A 19179-nucleotide genomic window follows, 5' to 3' on the forward strand; every position below is an offset into this window, starting at 1 on the left:
CATATGCAGGTTTTGGGGGTGAATATAAGTTTTCAATTCTCTTGGGTAAAAACTAGGAAAGAAACAGCTAGGTTGTATGGTAAGTATATGTTTAGCGGTGTAAGGAACCAGGCAAATCGTTTTCCAAGGTGGCTGCACCATTTTGCATCTCCACCAGCAAAATATGTGAGTTCTAATTGCTCCACAATCCCCTAAGTACTTGGATTGGTCAGTCTTTACTTTTAGTCATTCTACGAAGTGTGAAGTAGTATTTCATTGTGGTATTTATTTGCATTTCCTTAAGAACTAATGACATTGAATATATACGGATGCCAACTTACTATCCATATATCTTCTTTGGTGAAGTGTCTTTTCAAATCTTTTGTCCATTAAAAAAAAAAAGGCTGTTTTCTTACTACTGAGTATAGAGGGCTCTCTGTTTATCTTGGATATAAGTTCTTTATCAGGTATATGGTTTGCAAATATTTTCTCCTAGTTTGTGACTTGTGTTTTCATTATTGTAAGTGTCTTTTGAAGAGCAGTTCTTAATTTCAGTGGAGTACAAACAATTTTTTTCTTTTACGGGTTGTGCTTTTCGTGTCTTATCTAAGAAATCTTTGCTTACCCTCAGGTCACAAAGATTTCCTCCTATGCTTTCTTCTAGAAATTTTATAATTTCAGGTTTTACATTTAGGCCTGTGATTAATGAACCTATATTACCAAAACTTCAGAAGGTATTATTTGAAAGGGGGTTCTGATAATGGACATATTGAAAGAGGTCAGAGTTTATATCCAGCAAAACACTGAAGATATATAAGGAGGGCCATAGTTTCTGTGCAGAGAGTCAAAAGTTAAGGATTTCTGCTAATCCAGAGTTTAGCTTTCAGAAGAAATGGCATGAAGTTCTAGGGATGATGGGGGCTGCTTTCCTCCCTGTATCCTCCCTTTGACAGATGTAGCATCTACATATAGTACATATTTGGTAGCCTACAAATATGCCCTTTCAGGCTATAAATAATTTCACAGTCTTGGCTTTGTTTCTTTGCTCCTCAGAGAACCATCTGTTTGGCCTTTCAAAAAGTTAAGAGTTGGGAGGGAGACTTGTTTAATGTAACATGACAAGCAAACCCTAAGTAGCATAACAAATACATAGAAAGTTCATCTTGCAATCAGGATAATTCCTTTTTTTTTTTCAGTTTTTGGCTGCATTGGGTCTTCGTTGCTGCGTGTGGGCTTTCTCTAGTTGCGGCAAGCGGGGGCTACTCTTCGCTGCGGTGCACGGGCTTCTCATTGTGGTGGCTTCTCATTGCAGAGCACAGGCTCTAGGCACGCGGGCTTCAGTAGTTGCAGCACACGGGCTCCATAGTTGCCTCATGCAGGCTCAGTAGTTGTGGCGCACGGGCTTAGTTGCTCTGGGGCATGTGGGATCTTCCCAGACCAGGAATCCAACCCATGTCCCCTGCATTGGCAGGCGGATTCTTAACCACTGCGCCACCAGGGAAGTCCCAGGATAATTTGTAATGAATAACTTTTAACAATTGTCCACCAATGTCCACGATCTACCTGAACCAATAGAAGTATTATTCCTCTTATGGAGTGAAGAACCTGGGATACTTCTTTAATTTTAGAGGTTATTGTTTTCTATCTACCTTGAGCCACAGTTAAAGTTCATGAGCTATTTTATTCTTCCTTTACAGAGGCAAAAGACAACTTGGTTTGTGAAGCCCCAATGGCATTAGTTGCATTAGGCCTTGTTCTAGAATTCCCACAGGTTTTACAATGGGCCTTGCAAGTTAAAAAAAAAAAAAAAAAAACCAGTTCCAAGGATTAGCACTAGAAAAAGGACATAAAACCAAATGTTCCTTTAGGTGAGTAGTTCTCTATATTACAAAGTAGCTAACCAGCAAACATGCTATGTCAGGGAGGATCCATGCCTTTAGGTGAGGAAGATTTTTATAGCATTTAGTCCCAAAGGTGGAATAAGCAGCGATCAGAGAACTTTAGAGACAGTGCTAAAGTCTGTTGTGTACCAACTACCGGGTGGTCATGGGTCACCACTGAAAAAGACATTTGAAGGACAAGCTATGATGGAAAGGGGCAGGGAAGAGGGACCCTCCTGATATGCAGCAGTAAACTATGGTGGCAAGCAAGGTGAGGACTTAAGAATCCTACAGTACTAGTCCGGCAGTCTTCTCTTTCACACACTGGACCTGAGGGTATTTATCTGGCATCTCCACACAGTCCCACACTTTGTGGTCTTCACTCAGTGCATCTTGAATGCCACAAAGTAACCGCCTTTTCTTTCTAGGCTAAAGCTTCCCAGGGCCTTGGTGGTCTCTATGAATTGTATCCAGATTTACCTTGTTTGCTATCAGTTTTGATGTAGTTGTGGCTGGTCACCCTTGCACCCTTGATGGTCTACAGCCTCACAGAGCCATAGGGATGGCCAAGAGAACATCATAGGGCTCTTTCCATCTAGGTTCTTTATTGAAATTCCTTTTCACAGACGCTGTATCCTGCTGGAACATGCGTGCTATATGGATTCTAGGGTGGCCTGGGCTGCAAAGGAACCCACGACATAACTGAGTACTTGACAAAAAGAATGCAAAAGACAAGTAAGAAAGCTCTCAGTGTTGGAGTGACACTACTGGAAAACCAGCTAGATAACAATGTTGATATGGCTTGAGTCCCGAGATCTGGTAGATTGAAGAACTGCAGCGTCAGAGTTCATCTTGATCTTGGAAGGGTTTCAGGCCATGTAAAGCCCCCTTGTTGCTGTTTTATTTAGTTTTGCTTAGTGCCATAATTTTGCTTCTAGCTCACCAGAGCTTTGGAAGTTGGAAGGGATGTGTGGTTTGTAATGTATACACGTTTGAAAAGTTGTCCCATAAAATGAGAACATTAGTCTGAGTTTAGATACAAGTCTATCTTTTCCCAGACAGGAATGCATTTTTCGAGTTCTTCTGACTGTGGTAACATCTGCCTTCCACTAGGGGTCGCCTCACACTACCCAGATAATAAGCCTAACAACTCAGATCCAGTGGACAACTCCTAACGATTGGATCATCTTTTTTGGGTGCTTTCCCCCAATACCAGTGACAGATGAAAGGCAGTGTACATAAGAAAAAAACCAGTAAATTGGAAAACCCAAGTCAAACCTAGCATTTTTTATTCTATCATGCTCTTCATTTGATAGGCAGGGAGGAGAAGGACGGACTTGCGACCACAGGTTGCCCATCTTGGTGGAGACTATAAATAGGTAGCACAGGATAGGAACCTGCTAGTGTGTGGTCAGCCTTTTCTGTATCAGGGCCCCATGTAGAGGCTCTTCGGTGGTTCTTACATTGGAAAGTGACAAGGGGCTAGAGATCAGAACAGGGAGCTTATAAATGTATTCACACAATGGCCTGCTTCATCTCAAGCATTTCCCTTTATGTACTTCAACTGCTTTAAATAATAAACAAAGCTTTCCTGGGGAGAAATTCATACTTATAAATCCAATACACTAAACTTTAAATGTTAGGAATCTAAAGGTCTCTTAAATGTCTCAATATTAAGAATAATTTAGTAAGATTTCACCTTAGAAAAATGTGTATTGCTCAAACATTTCAAACCAGTTACAAAGCTGTCGTTCTACCAGACCAAACCCACCCTTACTGTGACAATATATAAAGCATCAAATATGTAAAGCCACTTACTTACTTCACACACAAAACATATTAATGCTAATGGGTCTCTTCCCTTAAATATTTCGATGCTTTATTCTGAAGCTTCCCAGGTTAAAAGATGTTTACCCACCTAAGGAAGGAAGTTACTATACCAGTGTCTGCTAGCAGACTGTTGGGCTGGGAGGCTGAGAATCTTATTGAGAACCCATGGGCAACACTAAACTCTATATATGATTATGTTAATGACTCCAAAATGTCAAAGTGGTAATAATTGGGTGAAATAATATAATATAAATATAATATACCATATCTTGGATTTTCTTTAAAATACCCTAGGAAAAAAAAGAAAACGTTGGGACTTCCCTGGTGGCGCAGTTGTTAAGAATCTGCCTGCCAACGCAGGGGACACAGGTTTGAGCCCTGGTCCGGGAAGATCCCACATGCCGTGGAGCAACTAAGCCCCTGCGTCACAACTACTGAGCCTGCGCTCTAGAGCCTACAAGCCACAACTACTGAGCCCGCGCACCACAATGAAGAGTAGCTCCTGTGTGCCGCAACTAAAGAAAGCCCGTGCACAGCAACGAAGATCCAATGCAGCCTAAAATTAATTAATAAATAAATAAAAGAAAAGGTTAATACATAAATATATACCTAAATACATAAATAGGGGAGTGATCATCTAGTCCACTTCCCTGGGTTCAAGTTTTATGTTACACATTTTTCTCCCTAAAAGTCCACAGCTCTTAGCCATGTTGATTTTTTGACTCAGTTTCAAAACCTTAAGATACATAAATGTATATATGTTAAGATATGTAAATACCTTTACATAAATATCTCTAGAGACCCTTGAACTTGAAGACCTGATGGAACTGTGCATTCTTTCATATTCATAGGACTATGTAACTCTTGAGGATCTTTAAAATTAGAGCCAATTGGATTTTGGATATTTTATATATATACATACATATATGTGGGGTTTTTTTGGCCGCGCCACGCGGCATGCAGGATCTTAGTTCCCCAACCAGGGATCAAACCTGTGGCCCCTGTAGTTGGAGCGTGGAGTCCTAACCACTGGACTGCCAGGGAAGTCCTGGATTTTGGGTATTTCACATGGTTTTCTTCTGACTCAAGGGCAGAACGTATAGGTTCATGCTACTAATATTCCCATATTCAGAAAATGTCTCCTGCTATTTTGAACAGTTTCTGTATTCTTCATGACACCAATAAATGAGTTAATAACATGACTGAGTAGCAAACTCAACAGTAATGCTCAACTGTGTTTCTACTTAAATTCTTGATTCTGTGACTGTACTTCCTTTTCTTTTATACTGAAAATCTTGATTCCTAAAATAATACACACAGTCACTAGTATGTTCATTCTAATACAAGAAAATGGTTTTAAAATACCATATTAAGATGATCAATAAAGCTACAGAATAAACTCCAAGATTTTTTATGCAGTTTCTTTTTTAAACTGTCTCCGAAAGTGTCCCTCCCATTAAGTATGTGTGGGTAAACCATGTTCTAGAGGTGTGCTGTCCAATACAGTAGCCACTGGCCACATGTGGCTATTGAGCACATGAATGTCCGAATTGAGAAGTGGTGCAAGTATAAAGCACACACTAGATTTCAAAGACTTAGCACAATGAAAGAATGTAAATATCTCATTAATAATTTAATATTGATTACATCTTGACAATACTTTCAATATTTGGGCCTTGACTGGCAAGCAGGACTGCCCCACAACTGGAGTGTGGCAGAAGATAAAGAAACCACCCACTCATGCAGATGAAATTTGCCCTCCAGCACCCCCTACTGACAGACTTTACCCTGAGCCTGCTGACAGGAAGAAATGTTCTAATGTCACAGGCAAAGCAATGAAGGGTGGATTTGGAATAAGGAGGCATTAAGTGACAACTGGGACACCTCTAAAGGTAGGAGGGCTTGATCTTTTGCTATCAAGGGCTTTTTACAGGTACATAAAAGACTTCCCAGAAAAGAATTTCACCAATAGCCTTAATGAGGTTTTGCCACTTCTACTGCATGGAAATTTCCTTGTTTTCTCACAGATCTCTGACTCGGTCTGGCAATGATGAGCGTTTGTTTGTTTTGCCTTAAACATTTGGGGAAATTATGGTCCCAGGATCAGTCTTGGAACTTCTGGGCCATGTCTGGTATAACCAATTCCAAATTATACAAAAAAGGGACCAAAATGTTTCAAAGTAACTGACTGGAGGGATGCTGGAGTTTCCTTCCTGACCCAGACAGCGGCATCCATAGAACACTTATCTAACCTAAGGGGAAAGAGAGTACACCTGATTTTGAGGGGTCTGAGAGGAGAGGGTTACAACACAGGTCAAACAGATAGACCAACAGGTTTCACTTATGATGCTTGCCGGAAGCTACAAAACCTTTCTGAAAAGTAAACCAGCCCAGGGACAGACCTTAGGTACAGCATCACCAGGAGTGGAAGGCAAGGGAGGAGAACATAAAAGTAAGACATTCAGGGATCTCATGAGCTGGGCACCTGCTGCTTCATCCTACATCATACCTCTGCTCTTCTGCTGTGTTGCTCTATATCCTGTTGACTATGCCAAATCGTCAGGGGTGGCCGAGTCACAGACAAAATTTCAAAGCAAGATGTTGTCACTTGTAGGGACTACATTGCAGAAGAAACGAAGGGAGAATAGGGTCATGGTAGATGGGCCTCTGCCCCAGACTCCTCCTGCCTCTCCTTATGTTCCCTGGGGCACCTTATGGTTGAGGGACACCACTTCAAGTTTCTGCCATGTCCTGTTCTGTATCCCTTTTGCCTCTCAGTTGACACAATGGGGAGATGACTCAAAGAGGAAAGCCACGTGGTGAAAGGACAAAGTGCAGAGGGGCTGGTAGTCAAGAGGTCTTTCTAGTTCCAACTCTGAAATTGGCGTTTTGTAGGAATAAGCCCTCTCTGGGCTTCAGGGCCTTTATCTGTAAAGTTAGAGCTGTTTCAACTCCAGGGCCCTATCAGAAAAGTCAAAGGATGAAAGAGCTGACAGAGCTAGGATTTGGGGAAAAGGTGAAGAGAATAAACAGCAGAGACAAAAGCCCTTGGCCTGATCTTCTGGTATTAGCATTGGGGAAGGTGACTCACTCTGGCCCACCCAGAATTGCCCATTACTCCTGGCTCACCACTCCCGTTTTCTCCCCTGACCTCCTTGGGAAGAGAATTTCTGGTAAGTCATAGACAGAACGCCTTAGTCATCAACTCAATAGGTGCTATTGCCTAGAGCACAGTCACATGGATGACTTATGTGCACGTAGTAAGCTAATCTAGTTCAAAAGCTGTAAGACTCTTGACACACCTATGTGGACACGAAGATAGCAATTTTGCTGTGCCTTGCCTCTACCAAAGCCCAGGTTTACAACCTCCTAGGTACTCTGCACTGGTCAAATAACATGTCTTATACATCCAACCTCTGTGGCCCTCTCACCAACCCTCATCTCTTCTCTCGTTCTGTCCACCCAAAGCTTGCCCATTCTTCCACCCTGCTCAAGTCTGTTATTCCCCAGACCGGCTCTGTCCCTTCTGTAATTCTCCAATATCAGGTGGCTTGATGTTCCCCTCCCCCAGGAGTGTTCTGCCCAGCAGTGTTCTGACTAGCTGTCATAAATGGGACCATGAAGACTGTAACAAAGATATTACTCATTTGGTCAACTATTACACACAACCATGGGCCAGCCCTTATATCATCCTCCTGTTTTATTTAGTGTGCACCACCAAAATTGTAGGTACTTCATAATATAATTTTATTTTCTAATATAATTCTATTTTCAGAGGTTTCTAGAGAAAACAGTTTATATTCTGGCTTGAAAACCTTCCTTACTACACTGTATTCCTGACAAGAAGACTCCAGAAATACCCTAATTAGCCCCTGAAATCATTGGTCTTTAATCCTAAATTAGACAGAATAAAATATCTAACTGGTCTGTGGGATGAATTCACCTCTCCAAATCTCGTAGCCTCAGACCTTCCCAGAACATTCATATATAGGTGGGCTCTGGGAAAATAATAGGCCTCAGAAAATAATTTATTTTGGTTCCATCAGAAGTGACCCTTCTCAGGATGAACTTGATCTGATTTTCTTTCCCTGACGTCAAAATGTAATTTAAGTATCCTGTGACCTATCCCACTGAGATTAAAGCTTCTGACTAGAGCTCTTTCCCTTCCTTATTGACTTTACACATATTCTTTCAGGCTTATAGTTTCTTTTATGGGGACGATTGAAGGTTGTTTGGTAGCTAAAAAGCAATTCAATTCCCCCTTGCCACCCAAAATTGGCAAACAACCATCATCAAGTCCTTAGTGGGCCTTCTCCCCGTGGGTGAGGCTGTCCAAGCGGAAGCTGGGTGATCAGCTGCCAGAGGATTCCACACTGATCGACAACTGGGAATCAGGAGTCCTGAGGGTTGTTCCAACCTCACAGCTCTGTAAGTCTCTTTCCCATGCAGAGAGAGAGACAGAGACAAAGTGGACAAGCCCAACTCCTAGAGCCCTTGTATTGGCACTTGGTCAGATCCTGTGTTAAAGGTTTCTCATGCAGATATACTGTCTTCTTAACTAAGCTGTAGGTTCCCCAGAGGCAGAGTGCTCTGCCTTTCTTTTCCTGTTCTACTCTCTACAGTACACAGCCTAGGGTTCAATATTTAAAAGGTATTCAATAACCCCCAAATTCTCTCATCCTTTTAATGGCATGCTTTAAAGTCACTAATGAATACTCCATATTCAGGGATATGGAGATACAGTTAAGACTTGGTCCCTGCACAAAAGAAACCCATAACATCAGCGTGTAGAAAGGCTATATCACAGTTATGGGTGTTGGCATATCTATATATCATAGTTATGGGTGACAGAAGTTCAAATGAGGAGATTGTACATTTTTGCTGGTGAGATGGATGAAGAAAGACTTGACAGATGAAATCCTTTGGACCTGGGACTCAAAGGATGAACAGTGTTTTACCAGGTGAAAGTGAATACCTAAAAACTTGGATAGAACACTCCACTCAATGATAGCAGGATACACATTCTTCTCAAGTGCACATGGAGCATTCTTCAGGATAGACCATATGTTAGGCCGTAAAACAAGTCTCAATAAATTTAAAAGAACTGAAATCATACAAAGTATGTTCTCTGACCACAATGGAATTAAATTAAATCAACAACAGAAGGAAATTTAGGGGATTCACAACTATGTGGAAATTAAACAACATACTCCTAAGTAACCAATGAGTCAAAGAAGAAATCACAAGGGAAACTATAAAATACTTTGAGATGAAAGAAACCAAAACAAAATACAAAAAACTTATAGGATACAGTGAAAGCAATGCTTAGAAGGAAATGTATAGCTGTAAATGCCTATGTTAAAAAAGAAAAAAGACCTCAAATAAAGGAATTAACCTGCCACCTTAAGACCCTAGAAAAAGTAGAGCAAACTAAACTCAAAGCAAGCGTAATGAAAGACAAAACAAATACTAGAGCAGAAATAAATGAAAGAGAGAACAAAAATACAACAGAGAAAAAAATTTTTTTAAGTTGTTCTTTGAAAAGATCAATAAAATTGAAAAAACTGAAAAAAAATAGGAAGAAGGAATAAGAGGGAGAAGACTCAAATCACTAAAATAAGGAATAAAAGAGGGATTAAGAAAGGAATAAAAAGGATTGTAAGGGAATACTATGAACAACTGTATGCCAACAAATTAGATAATTTAGAAGAAATGGACAAATTTCTAGAAAAATACAAAACTACCAAAACTGTCTTAGAAGGAAACAAAAAATCTGAATAGACATATAATAAAGGATTGAATTAGTAATCAAAAAACTTCCCACAAAGAAAAGCCCATGATCCGATGGCTTCACTGGAGACTTCTAACAAACATTTAAAGAACTACCACCAATCCTTTCAAAATCTATCAAAAAACAGAAGAAGGAACACTTCCCAACTCATTCTATGAACCATTATTACTCTGATACCAAAATCCAACAGACATTACAAGAAAAGAAAACTGCAGACCAATATCCCTTGTGGATATAGTCTCACACACACACACACACACAATTCAACAAAATACCAGCAAACCAAATCTAACAACATACACTACACACCATGATAAGTTGGAATTTTTTCCACGAATGCAAGGTTGGCCCAACATATTAAAATCAACCAATGTAATATACCATATTACTAGAATAAAAGACAAAAACCACATGATCATCTCAGTAGATGCAGAAAAAAGCATTTGACAATCTTCAACACCCTATGATATGATAAAAGCATGCAATAACTGGATAGACACTTTTCCAAAGAAACATCAAACGGCCAATGAGCACATAAAAACATACTAAACATTATTAGCATCAGGGAAATGAAAATCAAAACCACAATGAAATACCTCTTTACACCCACTGGGATAGCTATAATCAAAAAAGATGAACAATAATATGTGTGGATGAGGATGTGGAGAAATTGAAACCCTCATTAATTGCTGCTGGGAATGTAAAATGGTACTGCTCCTCTGGAAAACAATTTGCCAGTTCCTTAGAAAGTTAAACATGGGGGAATTCCCTGGCTGTCCAATGGTTAGAACTCTGTGCTTTCAGTGCCTAGGGCGTGGGTTCAATCCCTTGTCAGGGAACTAAGATCCCACAGCCAAGTGCCATGGCCAAAAAAAAAAAGTTAAACATAAAAGTTACCATATGATCCACCTAGGTATAGGTATACACCCAAGAAAATTGAAATTATTTATATGTCCACAGAAAAAACATGTACATGACTGTTCCCAATAATTTTATTCATAATAGCCAAAAAGTAGAAACAATCCAAATGTCCATCAATTGATGAATGGATAAACAAAATGTGGTGTGTGTGTGTGTACATATATATGTGTGTACACACACACACACACACACACACACACACACACTTATATATCCGTGCATTGGAATATTATTTAGCCATCAAAAAGGAACGAAACACCTATACATGCTACAACATGGATGAACCTTGAAAGCACTGTGCTAAGTGAAAGAAACCAGATACAAAAGTCCACATATGATTCCATTTTTATGACATATCCAGAACAGGCAAATCCATAGACAAAGAAAATAGATTAGTGATTGCTTGCCTGGGCGGGGTTGGGGGGAGGTTGCGGGGAGACAGAGGGCGACTGGGCGTGATAGTTAATGGGCATCACTCAGATTTGGCATGATAAAAATGCTGGTCTGGAATTAAAGCTGACAGTTATACAACTTTGTGAATATATTAAAAACCACTGAATTGTACACCCTAAAGGGGTGAATTTTATGGTATGTGAATTACATCTCAATGTTTTAAAACTCAGATAAGTGATGGAATCGGAATCAGTGTGATATACTTAGCATAGAACAAAGTGGAACTAAACTTTGACTTTTATTTGATCATTTGTTGCAATAATGTTAAGGAAGAAAAGCAGAGCTCAAGATTCAATGGATTGTAGTAATTCATTCTGCAAAAGTTTAATGGAGTTCTTGCCATCCTATGTAACTATGCTAGTTGCTTCAGAGTGTACAAACCTGAATGGTGCTCAGCTCCTCTCCATGTGTCTTAGAAGTTAATGGAGAGGCTAGAAGAGGATACAATGGACTGATAGCCCAAAGAGGGCTGGTTCTGCTTGTCTACTCACGCATTGCGTATGTCAGAGCAGTCCACCAGGCTTCCATTTCTGGGAGCCCCAGATAGGCCTCCCTGGAAAGACAATGACTGGTGAGATGAAGGCTAACAGGCTGCCCCAGAGACACTTGATTAAGTTACAGAATGAAATCACACCTTGATCTCTCAGATGAGAGAGAGAGAGAGAGAGAGACAGAGAGAGACCGAGAGAGAGACAGAGAGAGACAGAGAGAGACAGAGAGAGAGAGAGAGAGAGAGAGAGAGAACAGGAGGAGGGAGCACAAAAGCACAGCTGTGGGCCCTTCTGTCCGGGGCCCTTGACTGAGAACAGGGAAGGATTGGGTCAGATTACTCTGACCCCTAACTTAGCTTAGTACAAGTTCCTCTAGACAAGAGGGGAGGGGAGGGGTGCTGTAAGACAGAAAAACTCAAACATAAGAGTTGTCACACAACAGGTTTTATCAGAGATTAAGAAAACAAGGGGAGAGGGCTTCCCTGGTGGCGCAGTGGTTGGGAGTCCGCCTGCCGATGCAGGGGACGTGGGTTTATGCCCCGGTCCGGGAAGATCCCACATGCCGCGCAGCAGCTGGGTCCGTGAGCCATGGCCGCTGAGCCTGCGCGTCCGGAGCCTGTGCTCCGCAACGGGAGAGGCCACAACAGTGAGAGGCCCGCATACCGCAAAAAAAAAAAAAAAAAAAAAAGAAAACAAGGGGAATGGGTAACTTGTATGGGTTGTACTTGAAAAAGTACAACCTGGGTGGGAAGAGATGTCCTTCCTCAACTTCAACAAAGTGAAAAAGAACAGAGGCACAGCCTGAACTGTATGGGGCCTGATAGAATAGTGGGGCGTAGCTTAGCACCAAGTGATAGGAGATGGGACAGCATCATGCATAAACACCAGAGTGAGCATGACAGTTGACTCATGTCATGGGAACAGCAATGTGGAGACACAGCTAAGATCACAGGGATGAAAAGAGATGTAAGACTGGCATATAGTGGATATAGCAGGAAGATCCTAGCTTTCTTGCTGGGAGCAGATTGGAGTAATAACTCTTCTGTTACCATTTCTATTATTAGGTGTGCTTCCCTGACTCTTCATATCTGAGTGGGGCCCCGAGAAACTAAGGTTACACAGAATACAAAGCAAAATGCTAAAAATGACTCAACAAAATATAAAGTGCTAGGGAAAGGGAGTGTGTTTCAAAAGAAAAATGGGTAGCATCAGGGAATTCCCTGGTGGTCCAGTGATTAGGACTTGGCACTTTCACTGCTGTGGCCCAGGCTCAATCCTTGGTTGGGGAACAAAGATCTTGCAAGCCGCACGGCGTGGGCAAAAAAAAAAAAGAAAGAAACAGAAAAAGGGGCAGCATCAGCTTGAAGATCAGGAAAGATTTTATTTACAAAGGTAGTAGCATATGAAGTTGAAAGGATATAAAAGATTTTAAAAAGTGTTTTCTGATCACAATAAATTTGGTTTGATAAATACAGAAAAGAAAAACACAGAGAAAAAAATGAAAATCACAAATTATTATTCTATACTCAGATAAAACCAGCATTAACATTTGAGGGGGGACTTCACTGGTGGTGCAGTAGTTAAGAATCCACCTGCCAATGCAGGGGACACAAGTTCGATCCCTGGTCTGGGAAAATCCCACATGCCACAGAGCAACTAAGCCCTTGCACCACAACCACTGAGCCTGCGCTCCAGAGCCCATGAGCCACAAATACTGAGCCCATGTGCCTCAACTACTGAAGCCCGCGCGCCTAGAGCCCGTGCTCCGCAACAAGAAGCCACTGCAATGAGAAGCCCGCGCACCGCAACAAAGAGTAGCCCCCGCTCACCGCAACTAGAGAAAGCCCGAGCGCAGCAACGAAGACCCAACACAGCCAAAATTAAATAAATAAAATAAATAAATTAATTTTAAAAATAAATAAATTACATTCCCCTTTAAAAAAACACATTTGAGGGGTACACCTTTCCTCATTTTATTTATTTATCTCTATTTATAAATATCTGTAATATCTATAAATATAGATATACAGATATGAAAGTGCATGTGTTTGTGAATATATACATACATATATATATATACATACAGGTATATAGATATACCTACATACACATACACACACACACACACACACACACACACACACACACGCATATTTCAAAACAAAAGTTGTGATTGATAAGGATTCTAACAGGGGAAATGGAAGGTAAGAGAAAGACCAGGCACAGGCAAGGAAAAGAAAGCACAGAGGCAATGGAACCTTCCAGAAAGAGTATGAGCTAAACAGGACTGGATTCAAATCCTGCCTCTGCTTCCATGGAAACATAAGCAAGTTACTTAATCATGCTGAACCTCAGTTTCCTCATGTGTAAAATGGGGATAATAATATTTACTCGATGGAGCTGTTTTAACGATCACTTGAGTACATTAAGTACGTAGCAGTGTGCCCAGAGAATGGGAGGCGCTGAGCGTGTGCTGGTGTTGTACAGCAGGCTGTTTGGGTAGCTGCATGTGGTGCTGCTTGTTTCTGATGTAAGATACTTGCAGGTGAGAGGGAGGCCAGGGACACTCTCTCACTATAGCTCAGGGATCACAAGGATTCCAGACCCCAGCTAAAGGAAAGAGCGAACTGCCCTTAAGCAACAACTCTCCCAATTTCAGGAGAAATCATGATCTGTGCGGGGCACTTAATGCTTAGCCATCTCATGGCCTGTCATTTCCCTCCAATCAGACATACTGTACTAGGCGACAGGCCAAGGTTATGAGGTCACTTTTTCTACAGTTATTTTAATACTCATCATTCTAGAAACTCTTCTGACTCTCATAAAACAAAGTAGCAGAAGGACTTTGATGGCTAGCACTTGTCTGCTGATTCACTAAGTGAACTTGGGTCAGGCACATAATCTTCCTTTTCCGGGTTTTCCAGAAACAGGATAGGCGGGTTCCTGTCCCCGAGCAAAAGCATCAGCACAGGGACGGTAATTCAGGGCCACCAATTTGGGTGAAGTGTCTGTCTGCATAATCCATTTTTCTCTCAGAGTTATAGAAGTAATTGTCCATCCATCTCTGGCAAAGGAGACGATTATCCTGTCCTTACTGAGATATGGATCTCATTTAGATGTCAGCTACGTTTATGAGCTCTCAATTCATTAAGCCATCAAGACAAACAGATGGTGCCTCACAATCAGTGTCACAGCAAAATGACGTGGAGGGCTTGGAGATGTCAACAGAAACCTATTTGCAGTGCCATTGAGTATGGCAGTGCCTTCCATAAGAGGCACCTCATTCTCAGAGAATTAGCAGGCTGTAAAAATAGCCCTAAATCATTGTTGGGAGAGACAGGGTGGGGGGAAGCAGAGAGGCCATCAGTATCCAAGGCAGTGGGGGAGAGGAGAGGAGGGTTCTGAAAGGGAGACTGTCAATGGTGGGTGATCACGAGAATTAAGAAGCCACAGGAGCCCACAGTCCCTGCCCAGCTACTGCAGCCCCAGTAGCTGAAATGCAGCTAGAGTCCCTGAACTCAGGTACTCACCTCTGCAGAGAGATAGTCTTGAGTCAACAAGTATTTTCCATGTGCAGCACACCATCAGGTGCTGTGGGCGAAAATGTTTAACAGAGGTTCTGATGCCAGGGTGCTTGTAACCCAACGTTCATGCATAACCACGGTACTCTCCATCATACCAAGTACCAGGAGCCAGCTGCGGAGCCCAGGTGGAAAATCGTGTTTATCCTTTCTGGTGGAAAGAGCCGTTCACCTGTGGTGAACAGAAAGCTTTTGCTTCCAGTGATCGATTCTTTCTTTGCGCAATCTAGTCAAATTACCTGTACAAATACAGATTATAAAAATAAGTCAATCTTTTCAGTTATATAGCTTATATAAGATTACAAATTTTCTAATTTTTAAAATCAGTATATAAACTACATAAAACTAAAAGACCAAGACCATCAAGGATTTACCCAATTCTGCTTACTCATTCTCTACTAAAAGGCACATTTAATAAATTATATAGGATATAAAATTATATAAATTTTTTTGTCATTGTATGATTTGCATTACCTTTTTCTTTTTTTAATTTTTATTGGAGTATAGTTGATTTACAATGTCGTGTTAGTTTCAGGTATACATAAAATTACATAAATTTTTAAGACGAGATGGTTGTGTTGTTAATTCCAAATCCAATTATCTCCAAAGCAAGGGAATGAGGCAGGAGGGCTTCAGCTCAGTTAGAGAAGTTCCGTGCCCACCCCCCCAACCAAATAACTAACAGGAAGAACAAAAAGGAATTCTGAGGAGCTTCAGTGAATCCAAGATCCATTTTTTAGTGACAACCGCAGTTTTTTGTTGGAAAATATTATCAGTGAAAACAGTCTTGCATCAATGGTAAAATGATGCAAATGTATTTCCTTATTTAATCTGTTTAAGTGCTTTCCTGTATAAATGATCCTCTGAACATCGCTGGGCCAGTTTGGTCAGAGCACAGTACTACGAGAGGGAAGGCACAGTCTCACCTCTGCCACCAATCTTCAGAAGGCTTGCCCCTTGTCATTCAGTTATCTGCCCACATGTCACTGGCTACATGTGCACAAAAGTAGGAGTAGCATCAAGGATTTACCCAGGTTTCATGTTCAGTTAGTGGGATGGAAAGCAGTTCTACCAACCAAGTCAGGGAATTTAAAGAGAAAGTACAGGATTAGGAGGAAGGGGTGTCCAGAGCAGGGGGAAGGAGAAGAGAGAGATAATTATGTTCAGTTACGGACGTGCTATGGAGTCTGAAATTTTATGATAGCCCTGACCCTAGTCAATTCTCCCTGGAGACTGGACTGTATGGACTATTGCCACTTTAAAGCAGCAGGCCTTGTCAAGGTGGTAGAGGGGTGACACTACAGCATGTAGCAGCCTTCCCTATCCTTAAGACCCAGGATATGGCTTCAATATAAAGAATATAATAAGCTACATACTGAATAGTCTTGTTTTCTGGCAGAGAAATGCTAATAGTCCTTTTCTAATGCATTCAACTTCACTACCAAGTACCTCAAATTCACTCAGCTCTTGAAACATCCTGCTCCAAAACCTTCAAGGGCCACCTAATATAATATTGTCCAAGTTCTTTGATTAGCGTTTAAGGTCCTCCCCAGTAAGCTTAGGCCTACTTTCCATTATTCTCTGACTCTGCTTCAGTCACAGATTTTTGCCTTTTCCCCACTCACTGTCCTCCATGCCAGAGCTACAATCCCATAGTCTACCTCTATTCCTCTGCCCACTGTTTCCTTTTTCTGGAATATTCTTTCAACTTATTTACATGCTAGTCATCCTTCAAAGCCCACTCATTCAAGCCCCTGTCCCAAGAAGCCTTCTTTGAAACTGCTCACTCACTATGATATCTGCCTGGATTTCCATTCAAAGCACTTATCACAGACTGTTTTTGATAATTTTCTATACCTGTTCCTTTGACCTAATCAGATGATAAATTATTTCAGGGAAGGAACTGAGTCTAATTTCTGAGTCCTGTACAGGGCACAATATACATGTCCAGTATTTGCTGACTGTGACTCTCAACTGTAGTTTGAAAATAGTCATAGATATTACCAATTTTCTCAAAAGTTTTAATATTTGTTTTAGACAAAATTCCACAAAGATCACACAGTATTTTTTTTAAGGATGTCAAAAAACAGATAGTGTAGCTTTAAGCTGAGCCTTAGCCCAAATCTGAGTTTAGAAGCCCATTTCTCTTATAGTGCATATGATCATGTGCGGACAGCTACCTGGAGCATGAGAAGTTACAGAGGCTCCCTAAAGAGGGGAAATTAGCAAAGCTGTCAGAGACTTCTTGTGCTGCCTTCCTATAAATTACAGGTGGATTAATTTAATACATGAGAACCCAAATAATTTTTTAAAGTCTTTTGCATCAATATTATACTTTGAAATAACACAAAGTAAGAAGAATGGAATAATATATGTTGTTCATTTGTCACCAATGTCTTATGAAAAATTATTATGAAAATTTTAATAGTTTAATCAGCTGTCACTGTTGTTTTCTTTTAACATGATACTGAATAAAGTAGCGAACAATCTTTAAAAAAAACTTCTGCACCATCTGATACAGATAGGCATCATCACCATTTACCAAGATTTTTGTTTCTACATATATCATTTCTTAAACAAATACGGCAGGGTCTGCATCTTTCTGCACAATGCATGGCATAAGAATTTTTAAACTAATAGTTAACACTCTACATTTATTTCCCCATTAACCACCACTACTTTTATTCCCCACTTTACAAAGGAAGAAAGTGAAGCCCAAGGTCATGGCTAGTATGTGGCTAAGTTGGGACCAGCACTGGTCTGCCTGACCCCAAATCTCATTCTCTGGAAATTAGCAAATTAGCGAACATTATTTTGATTCATATAAATCCTCTTCAGGAACGAACATGCTGTGGTCACTGCTGCAGTTAGCCTTTGTTTTTCCAGAATCAAAGGACTTGACTTCTACTTTACTTTTTTTTTAATTTAATTAATTAATTAATTAATTAATTTTTGGCTGCGTTGGATCTTCGTTGCTGTGCGCGGGCTTTCTCTAGCTGTGGCGAGCGGGGGCTACTCTTCCTTGTGGTGCCTCGGCTTCTCATTGAGATGGCTTCTCTTTGTTTTGGAGCACAGGCTCTAGGCGCGTGGGCTTCAACAGCTGTGGCACGCGGGCTCAGTACGTGTGACGCACGGGCTTAGTTGCTCTGTGGCATGTGGGATCTTCCCAGACCAGGGCTCAAACCCATATCCCCTGCATTGGCAGGAGGATTCTTAACCACTGCGCCACCAGGGAAGCCCTTGCTTTACTTATGCATGACTTTCATATTCAAATCTGTCAAGCTCTTTTATCGCTTTAATTACCCTAAATGAGTTCCTGATCTTCCTACTTCCTTTTTTTTCCAAAAATTTTTTTGGTTGCACTGCCCGGCATGCAGGCATGCAGGATCTTAGCTCCTCGACCAGGGATCGACCCGTGCCCCCTGAAATGGAAGCGTGGAGTCCTAACCACTGAACCGCCAAGGAATTGCCCCCTACTTATCTTTTAAGCCCTCCAGCTACTGCATCAGTTGTCACTTCTTTTTTTTTTAATAAATTCATTTATTTTGTTTATTTATTTTATTTTTGGCTGCGTTGGGTCTTCGTTGCGGTGCGCGGGCTTCTCATTGCGGTGGCTTCTCTTGTGGAGCACGGATTCTAGGAGAACGGGCTCAGTAGTTGTGGCTCGCGGGCTCCAGAGCACAGGCTCAGCAGTTATGGCGCACGGGCTTAGTTGCTCTGAGGCATGTGGGATCTTCCCGGACCAGGGCTCAAACCCGTGTCCCCTGCACTGGCAAGCGGATTCTTAACCGCTGTGCCACCAGGGAAGCCCCTGTCACTTTTTTTTTTAACATTATTGAGGCCCTACTGAGCTCAAAGACTGTGTTCAAGGAGATGCCTGCATGAACCAGACAAAATACGTGCCGTGCCTCAAGCAGCTGAAAGTACTCCACATGACCAAAGTAAAGGGTTTTTAATTTATCGCCAGGGCTTGGGAGCGGCTCCAGCGCCCCACCGCCGCCGGCGCCCCCGAAGGCAGGAACATGCTCCCTCCTCACCGCAGCACCCCAAGGACCTGCCGCGGTTGAACCCCCTGATCCGCGGCCCCGCCCGGCCGGCGCTCGGGACACCGCCTTCGCGGTGCTCGCTGCCGCCGCCGCGTCCCAAGAGGAAAAGGGCGAGAGTAATCTCAAGTACCGCCGGGCCAAGAGTCCTCCAGCGTCCTCAGCGGAACCCCGGTCGCCGACCTCTCACCTCTGACGCGATCGCTACGT

General features: G+C 41.7%; 1 protein-coding gene across 7 annotated transcripts in view; it reads right to left on the reverse strand.

Annotated features, from left to right (window-relative positions):
• Positions 1 to 19179, reverse strand: part of ACKR2 (atypical chemokine receptor 2) — a 51645-nt gene that overhangs the window by 32229 nt on the left and 237 nt on the right. For 5 of the 7 annotated variants that reach the window (XM_033864656.2, XM_073787857.1, XM_073787856.1 and 2 more), the window contains exons 1-2: positions 19103 to 19177; positions 14876 to 15165 (exon numbers count right to left, since the gene is read on the reverse strand). In XM_033864656.2, the coding sequence (XP_033720547.1) occupies positions 14876 to 14930 (55 nt within the window). In that variant the 5' untranslated portion in view covers positions 14931 to 15165; positions 19103 to 19177. Of the gene's footprint in view, positions 1 to 14875; positions 15166 to 18963; positions 19178 to 19179 lie in introns of those variants that run through there. The other 2 variants (XM_033864655.2, XM_033864657.2) reach the window with 2 other exon arrangements.

This window comes from Tursiops truncatus, chromosome 10, assembly GCF_011762595.2.
Source record: "Tursiops truncatus isolate mTurTru1 chromosome 10, mTurTru1.mat.Y, whole genome shotgun sequence".
In the NCBI taxonomy this organism is placed as follows: domain Eukaryota; kingdom Metazoa; phylum Chordata; class Mammalia; order Artiodactyla; family Delphinidae; genus Tursiops; species Tursiops truncatus.